Below are 27,276 nucleotides of genomic sequence, written 5' to 3' on the forward strand. Positions count from 1 at the left end.
CTGAGAAACGGAAAAAAAAAAAAAAAAAAAAGCATCTGTCAGTATTGGAGGGGGTCCCGTAACGTCACATCCAATCTTCCATCTGGAAGGAGGCTGTTTAGTTCTGCGCAACTCAGAGAGGGAACAACCCGCGGTGCCTCCACAGACCAGATCTCTGGACCACAGACCTTCAGTACTGAGAACAATCTGAAAAGATACTGGAGGATTAAAAAAATATATTTGAACCATGAAGCGCGGACTCTGCGGACTGCCACTTATTCACCTTTTTCTAACCTTTCCACTCATCATTGGATCACCTTACCAATATAACATGTTCCAGGGCAACGCGTATTCTGGCTCCGACGCACGACAGAGAAATAAGTGAGTGATGGGTGTCTGTTAAAGTTTATTTCATGTTCGCATGTTAACAAAATGCTCATGTATTTGATGACTGATTTAAGTGTGGCTTTTATCATCCGCTATGCGTAAATATAAGCGTTTTGTCTCAATGTGGACAAGTAATCCAATACGCGCCGCAGGATAGATTAACCGGTGGTTTTCTGCAGAAACTGGTGCGCCTACGTTGTGCACAAGAACGTGAGCTGTGCCGTCGTGGGAGGCACGGAGAGTTTCGTGCAGCCGGAGTTTGTACCATGTCCACCGGAGCTGCCAAACTGTGCGCAACAAGTGATGTAAGTTCCCAGAAGTCCAGAACAGTGGGTGGAGGTCTTTGCTTTTGTTAGTATTTTTAACAATATGAGGTAATACTGTTTTTTGTTACACTGGCAAATGTTTTTAAATGACTTTATTAGATTTTTCTTATGTTGCTGGTTTCTCAAACACCCCCCTGTGTTCTTTACACTTCTTTTATTTGAATTGTAGAATAGATTCAGGATAAAACCTTTACATGCATTATTGAATCTGCATCATTCTTTCATAATTACAGTGCACTTATTTACCTTTGGTGTTTCTTAAAATTAATATTAATATAGATTATTAGATTTCTTTTTCTAAGAATCTTGAAAACATGACTTATGAGGCAAAAAAACCTGATTATCAGGCATCTGTGTTGAATCTTAATGAATGGCAAACATGGACTACATTACTTTGTTTTGCTTCAGTGTTCATTGAGCAACAAACACACTTGTGAGATGTAGTTAATCATCGGGTGGCAGGGCCAAGTCGGCCAACACTCTCCTCATGAGTGGTGTAAAAGTCTTCAATCACTTCCTGCCAACTGAATGATTCATTAGTTGCAAACTTGACTGGTGTTTATCTTGTCAACAAACAGATTTTATCATCCAAGTTAACATTGTATTCTGGAGAAAGGGAGAGTTGCACAAAGTTGTCAATTGAGCATCTAATGAGCAGGATAATTATTTATATTATACAATGGCGCTATTGTAATTAAGTGTATTCATATTTATGCGTTAAATGCTTCCAGATATCGGACCCACTTTAAGCCCACATATAAGATTGCATACAAGACTGTGACAGAGCTGGAGTGGAAGTGCTGCCCGGGCTACCAGGGCCACGACTGCAGGGAGGTGAAAGACCTAAGACTACTCCAAGTAGAGCGTTTGCCTCATGCTCCCTCTGCCTCTGGGCATGTTCCAGTCCAACAAGGTGAAATACATGATTATAACTGTGGAAATCCAACTTGAAAATATGTGAAACATAATTAAATAAGCAAATAACTGCTGGATTAAAAGTATTCTTGTATATTCCTGTTTCTCTCTCCGTTCTTGTTATAGCTCCAGAGCAGCAAACACAGGGCCAGAGGAACCATCCATGGAGAGGGGAGGGGCAGTTTGGAGGTCAGACAGGTCACAGGCCACAAGGGGGTCATGGAGAATATCAAAATGCACACCTGGAGGAGGAGGTGCAGCGACTGTCCCAGATGGTCCTTGACATGCAGGCAAGAATGACAGATATGTCCTCCAGTCTGAGACTGGATTTCCAGGAGGACGCCAGTAAAATGCTACTTACGCTGCTGAATAACGTTAGACAGCCTGCCAGTGCGAGGGGTGCCGAGACCCAAAGCATCCAGGTGCAGGACTTCTCATTTGCGCTTGAGACAACGCAGATGGATGAGGTCATGAACAAGATCAGCCAGGTAACAGACGATCTAGAGTCCAAGAGCAATACCCTGGAAGACCTGCTGGGCCGTGTCAACCGCCATGACGGACAAATTCATCTGTTAATGGAGGCTGCCCAGAACCAGCTGTCCACACCCCCTCCTGCTCCCCCAGCCAGTGACACAGACCTGCGTGGCTACCTGGACGAGAAGATACGCGTGCTGAGAGAGGAGTTAATGGAGGGCATGGACATCAAACTGGCAGACTTGAAGAACTCGTGCGATTATAAAATCCTGTCAGTTCGGGAGCAGTGTGAGGGACAAGAAGCCAACTACCTCAGCCTTGCCGAGCTCATGGACTCAAAGGAAACTGACCTCCGCAACGAGATTCAAGACCTGAAGACCAAGCTGGTTGATCCAGGAAAGGAAGACACACGGATATCTGACTCTGTTCTGGCTCATGTGGAGAACCTTGAGATCCGTTTGAACTCTTCTGAGAAGACTTTAGCGGCCCAGTGCCTCTCTGTGGAGGAGAAGCTAAAGATTGAACGTGCAGAGGCCATCAAAGACCTGAAGGAGACTCTGGAGGACAGGCTGGTCGCCATAGAAGACACACTCACCAACTCCCCATCTGGTGGTCAGCCAGAGAGTCAGGATGCTCTGCAAAGGGACGTTAACTCTCTAAAGGGCTCGGTTCAAACTCTGGAGGATAGATTTGATGTCTTGGACCAACTGTGCTCAAAGGAGTGCAAGGCTAATTTGACTGTCGTAGAAAACATTCAACAAGACTGTAGGACAGCTGTAGATGCTATGGAGAGGAGCCTAACAGCCAAGATAAATGACCTTGGAGCCACGGAGGGGCCACTCCTTAACTACAGCACTAGCATTGAGAACATACATGGCGAGTTGGGCTATCTGAAAGGACGTGTGGGCAGGTTGGAGGACTCTGTATCAGATGTAGTCCATCAGCAGTCTCAGACCTTGCAGAGTCTCAACTCTACCTGGGGTCAAGTTAAAACAGGGGCTGAGCAAGAGGCCAAGGACCTTTTGGAGCTCCACAGGACTCAGCAACAAGAGCTGAGAAACCGGCTGGAGGAGCTTGGCAGGGAGGTGAAAGCCGAGGCTGACCACTGCAGAGAGCAAACAGAGGATGTCGGGAAGGAGATTGCCCACATTGACAGCCGCATTGTTAGTGTGGAGGGTTTATGTGGCAAGCTGGACCCCATCTCCAGTAGTCTCCAGAGGATCAAAGAGGGTCTGAACAAACATGTTACCGGGTTGTGGACTTGTATCAACCAGCTGAATGGTACAGTTCGAGCTCATGCCCGAGATATTGGAGGATTGAGGGGAATTTACCAGAACCTCGAGAACCACGTCTCTAATGTTGCCAGAGACCTTCAGGTGCTAACGAACAGCAATCCTGGGAAGACAGGTAAGGTGTAGGTAACGTGACGCAAACATAAAATGACTCTTTTCATTGCCTTGAAGTGTGAGAGATTACCTCATTGGTGGAAGATAGTTGTACATGCATCACTCTAGTGCAAGGCTGCCAGAAAAAGGCATCATGAAAAAATGGTAACACCTGCACACTTACTCACTGCCACATGATTAATAACAACGTTGCAATCCTAGATGAATCTTCCTCAGGTCAGTTATTACTTTGTTCCCATGATACAGAGATTTAAAGCAACACTATACAACTTTTTAAAGAAATAACATTCCTTGTTACAAATGAAAAGTTTAACCCCTCAGTAATAAAATACACTCTTGTTCAAGTCAGTACACTCAAGGGTTTTGCTACTGAAGCCTTACTTGGTGGGCTAATGTTACTGTATAACAAACATTACGTACTTGATTCACTGACCATGACTATTTTCTGATTGTCCCACTGGCTTTTCCATGTGATGCTGACGTTGCTGCTAATTAGCAAAAGTTACATAGTCTTGCTTTAAACCTTTTTTTTTTTCAGGTTTATATCAGTGTGAGTCTGATTTATTATCCACAGAAGTTTAAATAGTCGAAGCTTAAGATCAATCCAAATAGCTGTAATATTTCCCAACCCTTTAGATCATTGCTTGGACTGTAGCCCATTTGTGTATCACAGGCTGGCCGTGTTATTGGGGAGGTTGCAATATTGGAGTGTGTTTGAGTGTGTGAGTGAGAGGAAGTTGGATTTTCATTTAACCATGTTCTCAGTTAAAGGAGGCAGGGTTGATTGAAGACACATGCTTGATTTTAATAGACCCCACTTGTGTTGAGCAATGCCTTGGCATAAAGAAATATTGCTCATTCGGCTTTTTTGTGCATCCAAGTTTGCATTTATGTTTAGATTTGCCCATAAACTTGTATGTATGTATAGTTTTTAGGGTGTAAAGTGTGTGAGCAGTAGCGGGATCTTGTTCACCTGTAGTTTATCTTGTGGATCTTTAGCTATTTGTTCATCTTTAATGCTGGATATTATTCTAAGCCTTGGTTTTGTTATTGTAAGCAATTTTGAAAGTATAGATTTTCATATCGGTGCATATGTTGCATACTTCTTCTATGAGTCTGCTCATTAATGGTACCTATGAGACCGAGCTGGACTCCTCTGACTCTCACAGTTGTAAATTTGAACTAGAAGCACGCCCATAATGTTTACGAGCCGAGTCTCTTCCTCTGGGACCAGCTAGTTTTCAGTCACTGCTTTATGGGGCAGGTGATGCAGCATATGACCCAGTCCAGAATCTCATGGGAGGGGAGCTGGAATGAAATAGCCCCAGTTCTTGTTCTGGTTCAAGTCCAAGTCAGACCAGAGGCTTTGCATCCTTGTTTAAGTTTTTGCAGATTCATATCTGTAGCTCAGAGATGCTAGTTCGTTCTCAGTTTTGCCAAATACTGAATCAGTGATGACTATTGCCACTCCACCCCATGGCTGCTCTCATAATATGACATTTAATTCATCATTCTATCATTGGGACGCTCTGCAAGTGGGAGCACAATTATTCACCATTTCCACTCATGCGCAGCGATGTTACCGGGACCATTTCGACCACTCGCTTCTGTATAAACTTTGTTTGTCTTTGCGCTGCCAGCGGCCTCATCCTATTATCTCCTTCCCTGCTTATCTGAAGAGACTGGAAAATGCTGCTTGGAGGAGTCCATGACAGAGAGATCTCCACACGGCTTATCACTCAGGGACCACTCATGGGCGTCTTTATTTCAGAGCCCAGAGCTCCAGTGTGTTTAGATTAGGTGCTACTGGATCAACATTTATGTCACCCTGTTTCTCACACTTTTTTGTCTCCATCTGCAGTTTTCTCAAATTTTTTAAACTTCATGGCTGAGTTCCTTTTCTGTTGGAGTAAATAGTGTGAACGCTCAAAGCTGTACCAGGCTCCCAAGGGCTACTTGTCCATGTGTTTACCATGATGTCATACCGGCTGTTAACCTTAAATGAGAGGGTCGGGAAAGGGACGAAGAGAGATACAATATGTCATTCTTTAAGTGTTTCTGTTGCTTTCAGTGCATACTAATCATGACATTTTCAATTTAATTTATTACAGCTTGCTGGCACAATATGAAAGAAATACATAAGCCACTGAGATTTAGCTTAAAAACTTGCTTCTTCTTTCAACAGTGGGACACATATGCTGTGTCAAATTGGTACCACTTTCTAACAAGGCACCATTTAAAAGTTGTTACTAATAGCTTTTTTAATAGTTAATGAACCATTTATGCTTTATAGATAAGTTACTTCTGTGTTGCCAGGTTATAAAAATCATTTTTGTAAGGTAAGAATGCGGTTATAAATGTTTATAATCTGTTAATAAATGTGTGTGTTTTCTAATAATCCATCAAGTCTAGATTTATACTTCTTAATAAATTGTTAATAAAATGATTTGGTCCAGAAAATCTGCAGGGTAGGTAGGTGGTAGCTATTTAGTTCACAGGGAGGTTAACTAAACATCTATCTAAAAAGATAAATCAAGTGTCCTCCTAGAGGAAGATAAACACCAAATGGATAAAATAACTTTTCACAACATGGCAACCCAAAGTCCCCTTTCTTATTAATGGTTTATAACTAATGTATAAAGTATTACTACATAATTTATTAATTATGAATAAAGCCATTAGTTAGAACATATAAACACTTTTACTTTGACAAGAATTACTTATTAGAAAGTTGTACAAAAAAAACAACGTCCAGTTCGTATTTTTTTCATCCACGACAACTGAGCAAAGACCTTAAGATGTGTCTCCTTATTGTTATTGTGTCTGGCTGCTGTTTGAAAAACTCGATAGATAATTGATGCCCTCCAAAATTACCAGTAGTCACATACACTGCACAGTGCCACTTACTAAGTTTGTTAGTGTAATCCCTTTACTTGCGTGAAAGCACATTCTTCTCATTGTGTTTGACAAGGTAGTCAACTTAAAACCGCATCATAGACGTCTATTATGAGGGCATTTTGAGATAAGAAAACATGCTTTCCTGCTCCTCAGTGGTCAAGCTGGTAGGTTAATGACCTATGAGAGATAAGGCAACTTGTAGGATGACGCACTCAAACATGATAACCCCATGAACCAAAAACAAGATGGGACCTGACAGAAAGCCCTCAAGAACAATAAAGCCTGCAGCATCTGCTGGCTGCTCGTTGTATACCATCATCCCGACAGAGTAGGTGTCACATTATCTGACGTAAGAAATTTTGCCTTTTTATCTTCTGAGCTCTAAATTCTGGATTTATTGATTTCTAAATCAAATCTCTTAAGAGCCCAGTGAGTTTTGGCTAACAATGACTCATAAAGTCAACATGCGCCAAATTGCTGTGCAGTCATTATTTTGTGGTATGTAATGCAGAAAGTGGCCATACTTGTGACACAAGGGGCTGTTGTATCCTCAAACTGGAAGCAGGAAGGGGGGAGGCGGTGTAAGTGACTTACAACAAAGCGAGGGTTTCCCATGCTGCTTTGGCGGAAAGATGCAAATTTGTGGTCGGCAGCAGATCCAGCTGCATTTGTTTACATCTCACCTCTTTTATCGTGACAACACTCTCGCATACATACATAAATCCTGTGTTTGCCTCTTTTATCCTTGTGGCACTGGGTCTGAAATCTGAATCGGCCCCATCAAAGCCTCCTCGCTGGAGGAGCACATACTTGGCTTTATATGAGGAGTGACACGACTAACAAACGCAGACCAGTGAAACACACGCACATGTGCGTATACGCAGACTTTACCCCCCTGTGCTGTTTTACGGTTGCACACCGGTTCCTCCCCATATGTTGTGTTTAACAGGCAGACGTTTCTGGTCTCTATACTAAATTACCCTTTTTCCCCGGGGTGAGGGGACAAGCTGTCTGGTGATTGAACATGTGGCCGTGCCTTTGGTATGTTGCTGGTATGCCTTTTATGTGCTGGTTTTACTTTTGGAGCAGCAGAGTTGGGGCCTGTTGTCTCAGCGTACACCAAAGGGTAACAGCGACTATGTGCCCCCAGCCAGGACGGTTGATTGGTTGATAAACTCTGCGGTTCGTCTCAGAGGTGGTTCTCAGGAATGCAGCGGTACATGTAGTTCAGAGCTGATCACCATATGATGGGAGATGGGGACAGTGGTCTGTCATTTTCTTGGTTTATGTCCATAATAACAGGCTCAGATAATAAGTCACTGTTTGGCCGTTAATGAGAGTCAACGGTAGCCCTGCCATCAACATAAACACAATTACATGTTTCTTCTAGTAAAAATGAAAGTGAAAAAGTGGAAATACAACTTAAGATCAATCAATATATGTTGGTACAAACAGGTAATTTCAAAATCTGAAACTTCAAATTATCATCAAATTACCCTGTGGAGTACTTGACAGAGTCATCAAAATGAAATAAGAGAAGCCCTTCAGTCAATACAACTATTATGAAACCTCTAATTTCTTTTGTGGTATCAATTTATTTTAAAATCAACTATATATTTTTAGGCCGTAGTTTGCAGTAGAGTTGTACTGGAGTCACGGTGGGGTGGAATGACAATGAAAAATTTGTCTGCTGTCAAGAGAAAATGCGGTAAATAGAGTGTCTCTGCTTGCATTAGGCCAAGACGAAGTACAGGATAAAGTCTTTAGACACTTTAGACAGATATTTCTATCATATATATTGATAGTGAAGTTGAGATTGTACCCAATTCCCCTGTCAGACACAGCTAGGGCAGCCCCTAGTGCTGTTGGGTCCTATCTCTAAATAATTCCTTATAGAAATACTTCGTCCTGTTTCAGCTCTGTGAGCGTTAACCTGTTTATCTTTCGTCTGAATAAATCTTGCAAACCTGAATCTTGATTTCCTTGCAAGCATCTCTTGTGGCTTTTTTTTTCTTGCATGAATATAATTCTTTAAACTTGACGTGGTCTTTACACTTTCTGGTCATGTGCGCCCCCCTGCAGTGGCCCTACCCCCAGTTTGAGAATTACCTATATTTGTAAGGTTAAGTTTATGGTTACACTTACCTCTTTGTATTATAAGCTATACATCTTATTTTGGCCACCTCTCATATGTCTACACAAGACAACCAACTCATGAGGTGGACATTGCTTCACTAGACTTTTCTTACAGCAGACTCTTGAACTTGTCATAGCAAGAAAAAGCGCGTGCACTGTATTAACATTAATGGTTACATTTCGACATGTGAGACAAGAGACAAGATTTATTACTGCGTATAATGACAGTAGTAGTTATAGTGGTGAGGTTTAAAAGTCGCCATGTAACCAGCTGGTTTGTTAACACATCTGACCTCCAAACATCTGGCCCTGCATCTGTCTCTCTCTGACCTGCAGCCTCAACCCCATCGCTCACTACCTTATCTGTCTTTTTCAGGTGTTCAGGTTGCCGTGGAGGACGCAGGACTTCCCCAGGGTTCGAGTAAGAGCCTCCCGGTGCCGGTTGGTCCCCTGGATGCCTCCTTCCCACAGCCACCTGTGATCGAGACCGGAGAGGCGGGACCCCCAGGCAAGATGACCTCGTCCAAGTTGCCCAAGGGGGCCAACGGTAGCATGATGCCCGTTCAGGGTTTTGCTGGAGCTCCAGGTGAGACACACCTACATGTACATTCTGCTCTGCATGTTTTCCAGCATTACTTCATGTGTTTCATCTTTTTGTTTTATGTCATAGCGTCCCCCCACATCAAATCTGCTGACTCGCTCAAGCCTGACACGCCACTCATCATAGGTAAATACAACTTTACTGTTTTTGTGCTGCATGACAACTGAGCCTGTCAGGAGTAAATGAAACAAGTTTTCTTTCGGTCAACAGATGTGAGCATGCCCCCCAGACCTGCCCCACAAAAACCTTCCCCAGCCTCAGGTTAAGAGTTTATTCATTATACAAGTTCCTGTCTCTGTTAATATAATGTTTGTTAGCCTGTGACGTTTCCTTTCCTGTGCTCAGGTGAGAAGGTGTCGTTCTCAGCTGGTCTGACTCTTTCACCGTTCAAGGGAGAGATTGGGATCATTCGATTCAACAAGGTGTTGGTCAATGATGGAGAACACTATGACACTAACACAGGTAATTATTACTACAGTCTAACTGGCCCAAACAGTGAAGTATAAACCACAAAATACTTAAAATATGAGTCTGATTCAGTCCATTAAAAAGCAGCAAATGTTCACCTCTAAAATGCTGAAACCAGTAAATGTTTGACATATTTGCTTCAGAAATTGCTTTAAGAATTAATAGATGATAAAAATGTGTCAGTTTGTTTACTATGCTTTAAGGAGTTTTTAACTGGTTAGGAAACATTCTCGATTTAATACTGATGCCTCTGTATGACCATAAGCACAGCAGACCACCAGCACCAGAAGACTGGCTTTTTCTGTGTTGTTATTCTTAACACATGCCACCTGGTCGGATTTGTTTTTGTCAAGAGAGGTGGCCAGAATCAACAAAAAGTGTTGCTGCTTTAAGATATGGTTACCGAAATAGTTACACCAGTTCTTCCAGACTGTTTTCTTTGGCTATAGATGATTATGAGATATGTAATATTGTTGGTAATCATGATTCTGTGAGGCTAAATCCTTTTACTTTACTCTAAATGTGACCATAATTGACAAAAGGAACATCGTGTTACTTGAATCTAGCGATTGAGACCATCAGCTCATTAGGAAACTGTTTACTGATTGGTCATTTGGCCATAAGAGTCCATCGTATCTGACTTGTCTTTTTGCAGCCCATGGAGCTGCCCCCTGCTGGCCATTACATACAATGCATGTTTAAGACACTTCTGCTTTGGCTTCATTTCATAGACACGGAAGCTTTGTCCACTAATTATATACTCTCATTGAATTGCAACCTCCTCGTTTCAAGGGGAATCCGACTGTATCCAACCTGGTGGCAGGCAGTAAGAACTATAAAGAAATAACCGATCTTTTCGCTGATGGTCCAGTGTGTTTATGTAGGTCAGGCGCTACAGGAAGTCAGGGGAGCATTAAAATCAGTAGGATGAGACCTCTGGGGACCATAAATGTTTGTGCAAAATTTCATGGGAACCCCTCCAATAGCTGTGAAGATATTTTAGTCTGGACCAAAGTGGTGTCTCTTCGGGAAAGAACTTGTGTATTAAGAGCATCTTGCTGTGTCCTCAGGTATCTTCACAGCTCCCACGGATGGCCGCTACCTGGTGACCGCTGTGCTCACGGCCCAGCGAGGTGAGAGGGTCGAAGCGGTCCTATCCGTGTCCAATCGCAGCATCCAGAAGTTGGACTCGACTGGCTTCTTGTCAGGGGTAGCAGCACCGCTGTCACATGATCAATGTAACTGCAGCAGCTCAACCTCGCTAAGTCTGATCCTGTCCCTGAGGAGAGGAGATCGAGCCGGACTTGTCCTGAGCGCTGGAAAACTCGCCATCTCAGCTTCCTCTGAGATCCTGTCATCTTTCAGCATTGTGCTTCTTTACCCCAGCCCGTCAAAACGGTAGCCCTGCCCTTCTTAAAGACAACTGACACCTTATGTAAGCCATAAGTGGTGTATGGTGTCCATTATTGAGGATGCAGCCCACTAATAGTGATTTTATCAGAGGAGAGGAAACTATTTACAGAAGGAAAAAATAAATAAAAACACAATACAGTCTCCCAATAATGAATCAGATTATTTCTATCATGAGTACTAATATATAGTGTGTTTACATTGCAATTATTTTATATTTTATATTGTGAAGTTTTGTTTCTTACAAATACATATTTCACTTGAACATTTAATTATTGTCCACTGCAGCAATCTGAGTTTCTTCCTTAATATTTAAAAACACATTAACTAATTAATGTTAATTAATTAATTAATCTTTAGTGCTAAAATTTGAGTTCCAGTTGATCAATTTAGTTAATAACTGGACAGATATCAGTTTCTCAGAAAGACAAAAAAAGTTCTTGTTGATACTCAAACTGTCAGTGTGCAAAACAAGCTTTGATTGTCGTTTCAAATATATATATATTTTTGTATTAAAGCATCATCCAACATAGGACATTTGATTTAACAGTTTATTAATACAATATATATAGTAAATACACTATTATACACAGTTTATGTACAGCAGAGCTACAGTTATGACACTATAAAAATCTAACCTCTCGCACTGACAAATAAAAAGCAGATCAAACGATGAAAGATGAATGTATTTGTCAAAAACATAATCCAAAACATACTTTGTGCTTACATTGTTAACGTCGTAACAAAGTCATGCAATCACACGTCTACAGAAAACACTTCAAGCAGCAGAACTGGGAAAATACTGTGTGTTCACACAAAGTTTGTCACTTTCATAGAAAGAATACAACAAATATTACTGACGGCTGTTACTCCGCAGAATCAAAACAAAAACAGGCGGGAACATTAACATACTGTAGTTTTCACGATGGTTAAATCATTTCTGGCAGAAAACATCAGCAAAGATTTCAAAATTCATCAAAAATACTTTCCTACCGTAAGTCTCTAGTTGATTTTGGAAAAATACTTATATATTATGTATATATGATACCAAATAGCAGCAGTATCTACAGCTCAGAAAGTGCTTTCTTAAACTTGAGCCGAATCCTTTCACATTCTTTTCTCCCTAGCATAGTGGTGTAAGATTTCTACACATTAAATAAGACTGTTACAGTGCGAATAAGGCCTTAAAGGAATGAAAACATAGCTGCTATAAATATTTATTTGTATTTTTTATGGTAGTTCTCAAGTCAGAAAGAGAAAGACGGAGGCCAGTCTCAGCACAGTTATTGTACCTTTACTGCCTAAATTAGAGCTTAGGCAGTATCTTCTCTGTAACAAGTGGTACAAACAACGACTGATACGTCATACTTTATGCTTTTGTGTATGCCAAAAGCTGACAGAGCCTTCAAGCGCAAAGAAAACTCTGCAAGTGCATGAAGGGAATTGGTCCCCAATGAGAGGATATGGAATACAATAATATACCAAAATGTTTTGTCTAAGATGATATTAAACTATTCCTTGCCTATAAAACTGACATTTACAAAGACTTATTGGTATTAATCCAGTGCATACAGTCGTGAAATAAGTTACATTGATTTCAAGTAATTACACATTAATATCAGTTAAAGCAGCTCCTCAAAACACACCTCAGCGATGGGTTGTTTCCAGAAACAGAAGGAGCTGAACTCTGGGCAGCTGAAGGTGGCGCTGTGTTGTGAACTTCGTAAAGGGAAAACATGCTCCACCAGCTCACTAAGTCGGCTGTATCTGTAAATCAAAAACCAGTGGTGGGAACAATAAATATCTGTCTGAGAGACACAAACAATGACTCCATTGATGGTTCAATACTCACGATGTTTTATTGCCTTTGGCTTGCTCGAGGATTAACTCCCCTTTGGGATTCACTGTGAATATCCGGCACACAGGCACACCCACTTGCTTGTAGGCAAACACGTCCTTAAACACAGGGAAAAAAGACAATACAAGTTATTTTCTGAGTCATGGCATCTAACTAAACATACTCTTGGAGATTGGTAATCCTACGGTTTTCATACAAATATAATATGTTGTGAAGGAAAGCTTGTGACAGTGAGGAAATGTGAAACTTACACTTTCTCTGTTTCCAAAGGCTGCATAGAAGGGATTTGTGTTTGGGAAAAACAGGTTCTTGATGTCGGTGAGACATTCGATCTTGAACTTCTCCGGCTTTTTTTCTATGACCTCTCTAAACAAGGGAAAGAGAGGAAGAGTTAATTTACTAAATGGGCCACAACTACTACCCAAAACTGGCTATCATTTATAAACATTTACAGAGTTTACATGTATCCAAAATGCACAAAACCAGTGCAAACACTCTCTGCATCAATTTCAGATTTTTGGTTTTTAAAAACTGAATCCTGCTCTTAACAAGGCAGGATGAGCAGTGTTCAAACTATTTAAATTCCAGCAAAGCAAACGAAAGACAAAGCAGAGTTACTCAGTTACATAAATTACCTCTAAAAATAGACATACATACATGCTCGATCTGCACTGTAATTCATTTGCTGGAAGACTAGCAGCTAAAAGTGCAGATAAACATCTATAACTTAAGCAGACTGTAAGCAGAAGCTTAGAATAAAAGTTTTTTTTTTTTTAACCTGTGGAAGGCCGAGAAGAGGCTGCTGGGGGAGAGCATGAGGGGTCCTTGAGGCAGGAGAGTCCCTCGGTCGTTCACCCAGTGCAGATATCCTCGGGTCATGTCAGCCATGCCGATTGCTCGGGCCGAACAGTACAGGAACTTGTAACCATTCCTGTAGCAGTCAGATATTCATTAATGGATGAAATATTTTTATTTAACTGGAGCCACCTCACTGTTATGCTGACAAAACAGTTATCGTCATCTGTGTCTTACTCGTGTACGGAGTGGTAAAGCTTAGCGATTCCTTGATGAGTCCAGTCTTTCCCGAGCTGAGGCAGAATCTGACCGAACACATCTGATCTGTGGGAAGAAAATGATCAGAATATATGGCGAATGAGACAGTGTTATTTCTGCCTGAGGGTAAACACAATATAATGGAAAAAGAGGACATTTAGACTTTCTCATACTTGGTGATGGTGCCGTCGATATCGGAGATTATGACCTTGTCGTCCCAGTTCCACAGGTAGATGGTGCCCTCGCAGCGACACGTCCCCTGGTACTGGGTGGTTATGCTGAAGGTGACATCATTAGGCCCCTCTCTTAGCTTCAGGCTGGCCTGTAAGAGACACAAGATAAGTAGAGTTTAAAAAGAGGACACCGATTTAGCATCACAATGCTGTAACATTGCCTGACTCATGATGGACGTGTAGAAAGTGAACTACCTTGTGTCATCCAAAGATACCAAAAGACTATTAGGATTTATCCTTCATTGGTTTTACTTTGGTTTCCTGGAAACTGTTCCTCTGTCTTATTTGTACGTCACCCTGTCGATGCTCTTTGTCCTGTTTCTTGTCCACGTGCTTGCTTGTTTGGACAGTTTATATGTGCTAAGTGTGTGCTACTTATTTTGTCATTTGTCTATGTTAATGCATCTGTTTCTGTGTCCTGTTTTCATGTAATTCAAGAATTGACTCACTTTTTAAGTGAATAATGGGCTCTTACCACACAATACAAACATACTAAATAAAATAAAAGCTCTTCTCTTGCTGACCCTTTTCAATGGGCTTCAGAAAAACGGCTGATAATCTGCCTAACTTTAGCCGCACTGCCAGTATCAGCGATCACTTACTATCTGGTCAGACGACAGGCGGAGGGACTTCTTGTAGGAGTGACAAGGCACCGGGGCCGGTCCTTCAGTCTGCACATGCTCAGTAGGTGTCAGAGCAGGTGCCACAGCGTCCAGCTCTTTAGTCTCATCGTCACTAGACCACTCTGCTGCTTTCTGCCTGTAGGAGAGAATACAGCCTGAAGTGAGACCAGCAAACAATATCGACCCATTGTGCGTTTAGTCTGAGAAAAGGTGATCTGCAATGGTAATTGATTTTCCAACTAATATATTAAAATAGGAACAATAACAAGACATAAAGCCATATTTATACTGGTTTGTGATTCAGGGTCAACCAAAACGAACCCTGCAGAATCATTTAGAGCCACCAGAGGGCAGCAGACGCCCTAATCTGCCTGTACAGTAACTCTGCTTTGTTTTACAGTAAATATGCAGCATGTTTTTATTCTCTTATTTGAGACGACAACTTACTTACTACTTACTTACATACTAATCTCTAACAAAAAGGTAAAACTAGAATCAGCCTGGTTCAAACTGTATTTAAAGTCTTTCTTCTGACAGCTTAATGGTGAGTTTATGAGTCATAAAAAAGACATCACTGCTGGCTGACTAACATGCTAATCCAGCCTCTGTGGGACATGTTTACCCAACACTGCTTGTGTTGGTGTGTGACTGTAGTGTTGTGAGGAAGCCAGAGCTTTGTTGCTGACTCACTGTGTTTCTGGGGCCTGGTGAAGGGCAGGGCTCTCGCTGGTCAGGGACTCCTGCCTCTCTAACTTGGTCTCTGATGACAACTGACCAGAAGAAGAGAGAGTATTAGCTTTCTATGAGATAAACATCTCGAGTTTAAAACCAGAGGTATGACATAAAGGTTCTTTCATAGTTCTTCACAGTCTTTACGTAATAATGCAAAACAGGCGTGTGATGGTTAGTGACACATTTGGGCTACCTCTTCCTCATTATCTAGACTAATTTACAATGCAAACTCCTACAAGCAGTATGGTATTCCCACTGACTGACACTACAGTGTAAACACACAGATGGAAGTGTCACTTTCCCTAAAGACTTAAGGCTGAGTCACACTGAGTCAGTACCTGCTTCACGCTGCTCTTTCTCCAGAACCACCAGCGTCCAGACTTTTTGGGCATTTTCTCCTTCACCCAGGCCTCCTCTGTAGCCTGCCATTCACATAAATTATTCATGTTTAATTATATATATATATATATATATTATATATATATATATATTTTTTTTTTTTTTTTTTTTTTTTTTTTTTTTTTTTTTTTTTTTTTTTTTTTTTTTTTTTTTTATTATTTATTTATATATATATATATATATATATATATATATATATATATATATATATATATATATATATATTTTATAATAATATATATATATATATTTTATATATATATTTTTTTATATATTTTTTATATATATATTTTTTTATTATTATTTATTTTATATATATATATTTATATTTATATATATATATATATATATATATATATATATATATATATATATATATATATATATACATTATATATATATATATATATATATATATACATTATATATATATATATATATATAATGTGCAGACACACTTTAGAGGTCAATGACTACAGTATAAAACTCATTAGACCAAAAGAATACCTTTGGCAAGTTCTTCTGAAAGGCCTGCATACTAAGTATCAACGGTGCTGCCAGTGTCCAGTTATAATACCTGAGGGGGAAAAAAGAGGGTTTTTTTTAGCTGTAATGTGCACATCATGTAATTACATATTAATGAGTCACATATTAAACTGTGGAAGACTCACCTGTTTGCAATTTTAACAACCAAATTTGGATTGTCGATTATTGCTGGATTCTCTGCAAATTCATTGTAGGTGATGATGTGCTCCATGAATTTATCTGGATTAAATGGAACAAAAAAGCCTGATTAGAATTATTTATACATCCATTACAACACAATCAGTCTGCAGTATGGGGCCGTGAAGCAGGGTAGTCAAAATATGTAATGCAGCCTGCTTGTTTAATCCTTATAAACAAGGATTTTGAGGATTCACAAGTTCATTTATCACACAAGTAATATGATTAGTCAAATTCAATGTGACATGCTGGACTCCTAATGTGCTACAAGACTAATGTGAACAATAAGAATGAGAAAAAAGATAAAAATTTCAAGTTAGAAACTACTTTAGATCCTGTATTCTGTTTTCAAGTAGAAAAACTAATGTAATTTTGAGACAGTTATGAGAGGAAACATGTTGTATGAGTGTTACTGCTGCCACCAGAGATTTCTGGGTACCTTTAGAGATCTCAGAGTTCTCACCAACACCTCCACACAGCGACAGGGTGACATCAGGGAGGTCACCAGCAGAGTCAGACAGACACTCAGTGCCGCTGTCTGCTGCTGCGCTGCCAACAGACTGCGGCGACTGGGATCCAGAACGCCTCCCCATCTCAACCCAGTGTTTAGGAACCTGATCAGACTCACTGAACACACACACGGACAAACAGTCCAGTTTCACACAGCACAAATCACTGAGTTGCATGAATAGTGGCAGCCATTTCTACTGCACAATGATGTCAATTTTTGTCTTTACTGTGTGTACAGTTAGGGCTGGGTATCACCCCTCGGTATTTTTTGTATGAACCCAAATGTGGCGACATAGCAACATGGCAAGTACTGAAACTACTAAGTACCAAAAGTTGTACTCCTATTTAATTAAATAACCATAAATGAGGTCATATGACTTCACTCTGGGAAGATTTCCAGGTTTGTACCTTTTTGGGAAGTAGCGGGCAACAACATCAGGTTCAAGTGCATTCAGGTCATCCAGGTAAATATCTTCAGGCCCCTGATGCTGGCTCCTCTTCCTCACACCTTTAAGAAAGCCAAGACGAGACGTTTACTCAGAAATCTTTTCACTTCCTTTTCTTTTAACTTGTGCATGTGAATGCAGAGCGGCCCCAGACAGAATATGAACTCAGGCCTAAATAGAAACCACATCCTTCCTGTTAACATCCACTTAGCTGTAGAGTACGTTCATATAATCTGGAGGTTTACTCATGACTTTCCCACGTCCTACTGTACCAAGCAAAAACTGCTGAGAGAGTTTCTAGCCTCTTATTTTTCTGTCATTCATAGGACTTTTTAAATGTTTATATCAATACTAAACAATGAAAAAATAGCGCAATTCCCTTCAGTTAAGAACACAATGTACAGAAACTATAACACATATTCAGAGCGAGTTATGAAGGAAGTCATGTTACTTTTTCTCTTGATGGGCGAGTCCGTGGGTTTAGACGAGGTTCTTGTATCAGGACAAACTGCCGCCGAGTCTCCAACCATGTTACTGCCTCCACTGCCAGCGGAGCCGCTGTCCCTGCGGCTGGGTGGCGAAGACGTCCACCTGGCCTTGTGCACAGGTTCTGTTATGGAGTTAGTGGAACCCGGCTCAGTGGTAAAACTGCTAGACATTAAATCAGACAGGTCTTGCTCCTGCTTAATAATGTTTGTGTTGTGCGAAGAAGCTTCGGGGGGCTGTACTTTGCAGCTGCACGGCTCAACTTTGATGGTCCGAGGTTCTGGTTTTACAATACTGCAAATGGGATCTGTGGTTCTCTCTTCTTCCCTCGACTCTTCTTCCATCGCTTCTGTGCTCAAGATAACCCTGAAATGTGTGTTCTCAGAGGGAGTGATGGTTAAAGTCTTTGGCTCTGATTTGTCCTTTTTGTTGACCTGGATGCAAGAGAGAACATAAGATGAAGCTTAAATACACGCGCGCAAGTCTCTGAATATGTATAATTTAGGATTAGACAGGTCCCACCCCACAAATCTCCTTTGTCCCTAAAATCTAAGTTTAAACCGAATTCTACCAGTCTAGACTTGAACCTCACCCTGGTGGATTCTGGAAACTCTCCCCAGGTCCACTGCATGTGGGACTCGGCCCTGAGCATGCTCTCTGCCGGCTTCACCATCAGCTCAGAGTCGCTCTTGGGCGACATGGGCTCGGACATCTCCCTGTTGTAAACAAACACCACATTTCCACTGAGTCAGCTCTTTCTTGATGAAGCGGATTGGAAATAATGTCTCACTGTTTCTCCCTGTTTGTATGAACAATGTAAATATTGGACAGCGGGAGTGGGAGGGCCGTACCTAGTGCAAGGGGACCAATCTCCGTCAGAGAAAGGGTAGCTGTCCCATTCGAGGGTGGTGAGTGGGGAATGTTGCCTGTGCTCAATATTGTCTTTTATCGTGGAGAGAGAAGATGCCCTGAAGACAGGAAACAATACAATTAACAAAAAGTTTACAACAAGTAAACACACAAAGCTGCAGCGTGTGTCTGCTCACCGTCCATTGTGTGCACTGTGCTCCTCATCTGAACTGAGCTCACACAGCTCGAACTCCCCGCCTGCAGGTGTGGTTTGCTCCTCCTTGCGTGGCTCGGCCTTATGCTTCCTCCTGCGTCTCCTTCTTTTCTTGCCGGCTGTGCTGGAGCAGGTTTGGAGGTTTCCAGCGGCCGGGTCTTCTGGACTCTTCTCTACCACTGATGCCCCACATCTGGGCTCTCTGCTCTTGAACAGAGCCTCTTCTGTGGGGATGGGCGAGGTCACCAGGTGGGCGGGGACAATCTCCTGTGATGAGGTAAAAATAAATAACGCTGCTAGCATGGCTAAAAAAAAAAGGACAACGAGGACAGGTCCTAGAAATATTGTATGTTGTTATCACAGTAATTAATATCTGCTGGTAAACAAATTCAGTTTAGCTGACTTTTATTTTTTATTTTCATCATCGACAATACTCACATTGTGCTTCTCTGTCTCCTGGACAAAAAAGGCCTCTCCATTGTCTCCAAGCTTCATGTGTAGCTCCACAGGTTCCCCATTGATTTCTATGTCAATCTGCAGAGTCAAACAAACACATTTCTTTAAGAATTACTCTGTACAAAGCTTTACCGTGTGTAGTTCACTACGTCTTTCTCAGTTGGCTTCAGGTTTTAGCAGGCATTAATGAGGCAACATATGCATTGTCTACAACACAGCTCATTGATACAGAAAAACTGCCGCAGATTTACCTGAAGAATTAGAGTTAAGCCACAGAACAGCTTGTACAATGGCTTGCTGTTTTCAGCATATGCCACAAGTTTCTATCCATGTTAGGGTTTCAATCAGAACTGGGCTGCCTGTGTAGAATTAGCTGACTAAAAAAGGTCAACAACATACAGTACACATACAGTATGGAGGTTGTGTGCACACACAATGCTTTCTTCCTTCTTTAAATTATCAGAAAGGTTAAACAAATCTTTTAATCTGTTTGTTCCTGCTTGGTTTCTCAACAGTGCCACAGATGCTTTTAACCCACATGATTTACAAGAAACTGTCTTCACTGTCAACAACAGACTACTTCCTGTGTGCTCTTCTGTAAGACTTTTTTTTTTGGGATGAGATGAATCTTTACAAGTTGTGAATAAGAGGCTAAACTGAGCTTTAGTCTGTGTATCCCACCTTAGTCGTCAGCTGATAACCACACAGTGTCTATAAATAGACTGGAAGGACAATCTGCTCTTGTGAGAAGCACAGAGTGGATAGGATGATAATGTTCAAAGAGATTCAGAGGGAAGGAGAAGAGCAATTAGAGCCAATTTAAGCCTTTAAAATTCAGTGGTTATGATATAAAATTTTAAAAAGTACTCACCACTTTCTCCCTGGAGCGCAGCACTCCCAGTTTTCCGAAGCGGACGTGGAAAGGGGAGCACTGGAACGTTCCATCAGGCTGTCGGACGACGATCACATCGATGCAGCCTGACAGAGTGGCCTGATTGATCCCCTTATACAGCTCCTTTACTGTCACCAGCACCTGGCCCGCCAGCTGCCCCACGTAGTTCATGGTGTCCACCTGTCAGCAAAAACACCCTTCATTAATTAGCATATACGTAATGACAATATTCTAAAAACAAGTTTCACACACCTAGCAGACTGAAACCACACGCTACTTTCTTTTATTAGGCCAGCGTCTCCTGTTGTTCAGAATAGTCTGCAAAGGAAATGCAAGCTGGTCCCTAAACACAGTGGCTCTGTCCCATTTTCCTCAAAAGAGACCTGAGCTGATCGAGACTTAATCAGGCCCTCGATTGCAGCACTAAGGCTGCTGCAGACCAGAGCAGAGCGGACAGTGTGTGTTTCTGTCTCCACACACTCTAAAAAATCCCACGCTCAAAACTGACCCAATTTTTTTCAATACAGCCGGATACTCTAGCTCCTTTTAATCTAATACCGATTGTTAATAATATGTGTATACTTTGCAGCTTTGAACGTCATATGCACATTTATAGTAAATGCTATTTGTCTAACCATGGCTCAAAATAACCATATATATAGTTCTGTAATATAAATAAATCTCTCTAACTGTCTTTGGTTTGATCAATGGGTGACACAAAGGTTTTCTCTCCATTAGTACTGGGTAAAGTTAACCCAGTACTGCATCTGAGATATATTAACCCAAACAGACCCAGTCACTTTTAGCTTCTCTGTTTGTGCATACTGTGGTGATCTCCCCTCTTGACTTCAAAGGAGCTGAAGTCATTTTCAAATGGTCTCTCTCAGTGACAACCGCAACAACAAAGCCGATCTAAGGTTTTTGCAACAGAAAGCACATGACTATCTATAATTTAAAAGCCCAAATAAGGCTCAAAGGTCAGAGAGTATTATCCTGTATTATGCACAATGTGTCTAAAGTATTGCATCTATCCAAAATGTACTAGAACTCTGTATTAGAAGGCTTCACATAAACAGAGGAATAAAATAAATAAGTGGATTTATTCAGTCCTGTATTCCAGAAAATAAAACATAGACAGTGAACAGTATATGAGCTGTGACTCACCATCACTTAACATGAGTACACAAACTACAGTGCAGTAAGCTTTCTGTCATAACTGCTCATCATAGCTGTTAGTTCGGCTTGTGAGGAGTCAGAAAACAGCTCAAACATGATACATAACATGTTTAGTTATGTCAAAATGGGTAAAGAGATACACAAATTGAATAGTTTAAAAGGTTAAAAACAAACTGTGATTGCTGCTTAAAAGGAGATCTATAGGGAGGTTAACAAAAGGCCTTGTGTTGCATGTGAAAGTTTGCCCCTACTATGTATGTAATGTAATGGGTGAAGTACTCTGGATTTGCTAGTAAACTCTCTTTAGCTACCATTCAGTCTAAACCAGCACTAGAAACATTCAGCTAACAGAGAATGGGGAGAAAGTGGGGCTGATTATACAAAGCTACAATATTTACTGTCTGCTCAGTTCAAATCAGTTGACAGACGCTCAGTTGATGCATCAACAAACATTAAACATGTCTAGGAAAGTAGAGGCACAAGGTTAAACTGAGAAATGACCGCATTCTGTCAGGAAGATGAGCTGATATCCGTCCTTCGGTATCACTCTCAATTCTAGAAAGGCATTTCAAAATAGACCCTTTTAAAATGTGACAAGCTAAATAAAAGCCCTGTAAACCCCCGAATGACAAACATCTGTGCATCTGAGGAACTAATCATTGAGTAGGTTGACTGAGTGATTAAATAAAACATCTTTTCACTCATGTATACAGGTTCATACACACTGCTAATGAGACCACTAATGAAATCAATCAACAGAGTGTTTCAGTATTTAGGACAATGGTTTACACTGACTGAATCAGAGCTGCATACCAGCTGGGTGGACTTTGAAACCATTCAGACTCTCTAACTGGCAGCCACTGCACCAACTGAACTCTAATGCACTGAACTGGTGCTAGAGGGAAATATAACACATGATATAATGATGGATACACCGAATATAGCAGGAACATAACACAATGAAAGGAACCCATCACGATCTGCCTCATGTTCTGGACATACTGTGTTTCTACAGTCTAGTGATGATCATCAACTCACTATCAGGTAACAACAGTGTGGCATTAAAACTCTACTATCAGGGATCAAAATTAACTTTCTTCCTCAGTTTCCCGAATTCTACATTCAACGGCCTCATACTTAACAACCTCTGTCCCAAATTGAACATAATTAATATAGTTTAATAACCGGCAGAGAAGTTCTGCTAGTTGTTCTCTGCACTTATATCTGAATATATCACCCTATTGGCCACAATCAGTTTTAATTATTCTTTTAATCATCAGTTGAGTTAATGTTTATTGTTTATTTCTATCACATGCAAACCTTTTTTTTTGTTTGTTTTTTTGCTATTTACATACACACACTTTTAGCATCATTATTATTATTTGACCTATAAATCACAAACTCACGACAGGGACATTGAATATTGGAAGTAAAAAAAACGTTTTTCCAAAATATTTACAATGGGAGGGAGAAGATCAAACAAACAATTTAAATATTTACAAGCTTACACAGACTATTTACGTTGAGTTATATCCAGAAATGTTTGTAGAAAGAGCGAGAGACAAGGTCAAACAAACTATTTACATGTTTACAGGCTACAAGGAACAACCTAATCCGGAGATCCGGAGAGAAAGAGTGAAAGAGAAGGTCCAACGTGTCGCAGGCACAAAAGCTAGCCTACTTACTTCCTCTGCACGGCACAAGAGGAGAGGAAGAGACCCTGACGCTGCTGGCAGAAGAGCCATAGACTGATATCACACATTACTTTATCCATTATCAGCCACCCCAATAGAAAAGTACAGATGTTTAATTTGGGTTAGGGTTAGACTCTGGGTTTAAATATTGAGTCAAGATTAGAGTTAGAACTGGGTTTAGGATGAAGTCAGGTTTACCAGAGTGGATGAGATTCACAGCAAGACTAACAACATTTCCCGTCTTTAAATTTGTGTTTAATGAGAGCCACAATGTAATATGATGAAAATACTTTCTCACTCTTCATATTCAAATTGTCTACGCCCAACCAGCACACCCACTCACCAGAGTCCATGGGTACTTCAGGTCCTGCTGCTCTACATGAAACCTCCCTGAGAGCTCCATGTCACCCCCAAGGGCTCAGCTGGGGCCTCCTCTCCTACCCTGTTCTCCTCAGCCAACCCGGTCCCGGTCTGTGCCATGCATCACGGCTCCCGAGGCCCTTCTAACCCCCTCCGACTGAGCACAAACTGCCCCTAGTCTGAACCATAAAACGCTTACATAACCTCTCTTAGCTCCGGCCCCCTGTCACCGCCAACCTGAGCTTGAAATGTTTTTTTTTTTACAAAGAAAACAGCCTGAGGGAACATTTAAATCTATTTGTTTGACTAACAGATAAACAATTTACTCTATAATGTGAATTACAATGACAAGAGCACATCAAAAGCTGCACTGTAGCATGTTACTGAATGACTGACCATACTGGCATGTTATAATATGTTAATATTAATCTCAGCTGAGGCGCAGGAATTCAGTCAGCTGTTTTAGAGGTCGAGATCTAAACTTTGTTGATGGAGCTACATGAAAAGTCAGCGGATCACCAGCGTCACTACTAGGATTAATCCTGGAGATCATAATGTCTGTACCAAATTATAAGAGTCTACAACCATCCCAGCAGCTCTGTTTTGGCTAAATGCTAGTTGAGTCTGATGGGAAGGTCATACGTTCTGCAAAGAATCAAAATGTCTGTAGGCCTACTAAATATTAAGGTAATCCATCCAATAGTTGCCTAGACATTTCACTCAAACTACAAATAAGCACTAGAGGAAAAATCAGGGGATCATCAAAGTTAGGACACATCGTCTGGGCTCCATGAATGTCTGAGCAAAATGTTAATTCATCTAATAGTTACTGAGATATTACAGTGTACTAGTGGACCAACAGATTTCCATCCCTACAGCCACGTTGTTTAGTGATGACCTGAGGATTAAGTCACAGCTGTAACTCACTGATAAATAACATAAATGACACAGCAAACATTACTGCAAGCCTCCAGCGTATTGTGGCCCCAGTTGACAGACTGTGTACGTGGTGCTCCTGCAGTGTGCTGTGGCGAACCACATTGTACACAGAAAGCTGCAATGCTCATTTAATAGACAAAGCAGAAGTGTCCAGATGAGAGTCATCAGTCATGATTGCAACGCTGCACAACCAGAACTCTCCAGTGAGCTGACTACACACTGTCTGCATCATCTACACGCCACACCAAATTTAGTAAGAGTTCAACTACCACAGCACTCCACATAGACCCCTCTGCTGCAGCACTTCAAGCCTGAACAAAACTAAGGTAGTGTGCACTTGAAATATGCTGAAAATGGAATGAAATTAGAGTTTGTTCCCTGATCAATAATCAACTTATCAAAAGTCCACTTCTGGAGCTTTTGACCATATTAAACACTCATCAGATGAGCTGTCAAGTTCAACTTTTTATTATGGGAAGTTTGAATCTCTGTAGTTCCCAGTTGGGCAGCTAACAACAATATTCATGGTTGGTTAATCTTGTGATTATTTTTCTGATCAAAGGACCAGTGTTAAGGATTTATCTCGCAGTAAAGTTGCAAACTGCAACCAACTGAAACCACTTGACTCAATCAAGCGTGAAGGAGAAACCGCGTTATGGGCTGAAGTAGAAATATGGCGGTTCGACACGTCCAAATCTGTAGAAAATGACCCACTGTAGATGAAAATGTCTAATTTTAAGGTCACAAAATCACAACCAGTCTTATTTCCAGGTGATTATACACTAAATAAAAACATAACTACTAATATTATATCATATTTATACCAATATATCTTCCTGGATCTTGAGGCAATTCAGCATTAAGTCAATAAAATGTCAAATAAATAGTGAGAAAGTGCTTGTTTATTCACTTCACTGCCACAGAAGAAAGCAGAGATGTTGGAATCAACTAAATGTTTAATAATCACTCAAATACTTTCTACTGAATGTCTAATGAATGAATTAATCAGCTAATTATTTCAGCTCTCGTTCCAGGTCCAAGTCTGGCTGATGATGACTGGTTGAGAAAGTGAAACTCAAGTTGTTTTGTTTTGTCTGTTTGTCTGTTTGAACTGTTTCCAAGGTCAAGACCCAATCAAACGAAAGAAACAAAAGACCTTTGGAATCTGAAAGTGCCGTATATATTCCTGAACAATATGTGGGGCTTCCTCGCTTACAGATCGTCCATGAACACAATACAATACATGACCTTAAACTCCTAAAGCTTTGTTGTTCCTCTTTACATTACAAACTGCCCAGTAGCTACTTGATGCTACAACCCAGCACAACCAGTTCTCATCCACGACACATCTGAGGGGACCTTAAGAGGTGTTAATCCTGTTTACAAGATTAGTGCAGATCTAGCTTTCCCTGTCTCGGCACGTTTCTCCTGCTCACTACGTCCAAGAGTCCAACGTGATTCTGCGTCAGCCAGTTGTTGTTGTCACTGAGTCTGCAGGGTTTTTTTTTATTATTTAAACCGCCAGTTCCTGACAAAATCAACCAACACAATGTCAGCAAACTCAGCTGGCAACAGATTCTCACATTTAAAGAGCTGTAACAGAGTTTATTTGGCAAAACTACTCAAATAATCATTTAAGCACTAACAATGATGCTTTCAAGTATCTAGCATGTGTGGGTGGTATGGTCACTCTGGGGGAAAAATACATTATTTATTTGAATATGTTCACATTCACTGCTCATTCAACTGTATTGCACACTTTAAGAAAAGAAAATAAAGCATTAAATATAGTGTCACAATAGCCTAAATCTTAAATATTGACTCTGATACCACAACTGAGATATAATACAGTACATACATATTATCTCTGTTTGAGAGTTTGCTGTTTAACACCATCAAATGATAAGAAGTTTGAAAACTTTAAGATCAGAAAATACATTAAATAGCTTTAACATATCCATCTAACTCCCTCATAATGTTAATAACATAGTTAAAGATGTAGTCCAGTCTGTACAGATGCACCTGTAGATAATGTTAATAAGTAAGTATTAAGTATTTTCGCCATAAACACCTATGAGGCGTTTAAGGACACAACTGGAAGGTTTAATTTGACATTTAAAGAGACATTTATGATAAAGTTGAATTACATAACTACCAATAACGCGTCGTGCAGCAGTAAATACCCGGTTCATACATTATAACACTTTAAATACGATATTTAGTATCAAACTCACACACAAGCCGATAAATGACTCCTCAGGAGGCTTTCAAGGACTCCACTACCGGTATTATACAGCCGAGAGGAGCCACAGCAACCAGCACTCACACAAATCCTTCCTACTATAATTTATCTGTAACAGTATCTAATGATACAGCAGGGTGAAATCATCCTACCTGCTGGAGTAGAGGCTCACCCGCAGGCAGTCGCACCTACTGTCGGTTCCTGCACCGGGCAGGTTGTCGAGTCTCTGCTGCTGCTCCGCTCACAGCCAATGGTTGGAGGCCGACCGGCACCACGTGACCCCGCAGCGCCGGGAGGGGGGGGGTTCACGTGATGACAACGCAGGAGGACGTATGATGAGGTTAATTATCAAGGTTAATTATTACACATTTATGAGGAATGTCGGGATTTT

The 27,276-nt window shown here is 40.8% G+C and overlaps 2 protein-coding genes across 4 annotated transcripts; one reads left to right on the plus strand and one right to left on the minus strand.

Annotated features, from left to right (window-relative positions):
* Window positions 1-74: 74 nt before the first annotated feature.
* Window positions 75-12,825, plus strand: emilin2b (elastin microfibril interfacer 2b). The gene is made up of 9 exons (XM_051410957.1): window positions 75-360; window positions 546-671; window positions 1,424-1,605; window positions 1,734-3,488; window positions 8,898-9,107; window positions 9,192-9,248; window positions 9,333-9,383; window positions 9,468-9,584; window positions 10,661-12,825. The coding sequence occupies exons 1-9, from the start codon at window positions 227-229 to the stop codon at window positions 10,990-10,992; spliced, it is 2,964 nt and encodes a 987-aa protein (XP_051266917.1). The 5' UTR covers window positions 75-226; the 3' UTR covers window positions 10,993-12,825.
* On the minus strand, window positions 11,538-27,132 carry LOC127369509 (phosphatidate phosphatase LPIN2). 3 transcript variants are annotated; one of them, XM_051410959.1, is made up of 20 exons: window positions 27,038-27,132; window positions 20,454-20,654; window positions 19,565-19,660; window positions 19,110-19,393; window positions 18,915-19,031; window positions 18,656-18,779; window positions 18,029-18,497; window positions 17,540-17,639; window positions 17,061-17,248; window positions 16,570-16,663; window positions 16,406-16,475; window positions 15,838-15,921; window positions 15,458-15,537; window positions 14,747-14,903; window positions 14,085-14,233; window positions 13,891-13,977; window positions 13,637-13,789; window positions 13,110-13,224; window positions 12,853-12,956; window positions 11,538-12,767 (listed from the first exon to the last, which is right to left on the minus strand). In XM_051410959.1, the coding sequence occupies exons 2-20, from the start codon at window positions 20,643-20,645 to the stop codon at window positions 12,623-12,625; spliced, it is 2,808 nt and encodes a 935-aa protein (XP_051266919.1). In that variant the 5' UTR covers window positions 20,646-20,654; window positions 27,038-27,132; the 3' UTR covers window positions 11,538-12,622. The 3 variants fall into 3 exon arrangements, with proteins under 3 accessions (XP_051266919.1, XP_051266920.1, XP_051266918.1); XM_051410960.1 differs by lacking the exon at window positions 27,038-27,132 and adding an exon at window positions 26,878-27,018; XM_051410958.1 differs by lacking the exon at window positions 27,038-27,132 and adding an exon at window positions 23,688-23,762.
* Window positions 27,133-27,276: the final 144 nt, after the last annotated feature.

Source organism: Dicentrarchus labrax, unplaced genomic scaffold (assembly GCF_905237075.1).
Source record: "Dicentrarchus labrax unplaced genomic scaffold, dlabrax2021, whole genome shotgun sequence".
In the NCBI taxonomy this organism is placed as follows: Eukaryota; Metazoa; Chordata; class Actinopteri; family Moronidae; genus Dicentrarchus; species Dicentrarchus labrax.

Bases quoted from the DNA above. Each gene is read 5' to 3' on its own strand.
- emilin2b (XM_051410957.1), top strand. From the start codon at position 227: ATGAAGCGCGGACTCTGCGGACTGCCACTTATTCACCTTTTTCTAACC. The intron at 9,249-9,332 runs GTAAATACAACT...TTCGGTCAACAG, and splicing joins TGACACGCCACTCATCATAG to ATGTGAGCATGCCCCCCAGA. The intron at 9,585-10,660 runs GTAATTATTACT...CTGTGTCCTCAG, and splicing joins ACACTATGACACTAACACAG to GTATCTTCACAGCTCCCACG.
- LOC127369509 (XM_051410958.1), bottom strand. From the start codon at position 23,747: ATGGAGCTCTCAGGGAGGTTTCATGTAGAGCAGCAGGACCTGAAGTAC. The intron at 18,780-18,914 runs GTACGGCCCTCC...TGTTTACAACAG, and splicing joins GATTGGTCCCCTTGCACTAG to GGAGATGTCCGAGCCCATGT. The intron at 13,790-13,890 runs GTAAGACACAGA...TGACTGCTACAG, and splicing joins CTTTACCACTCCGTACACGA to GAATGGTTACAAGTTCCTGT.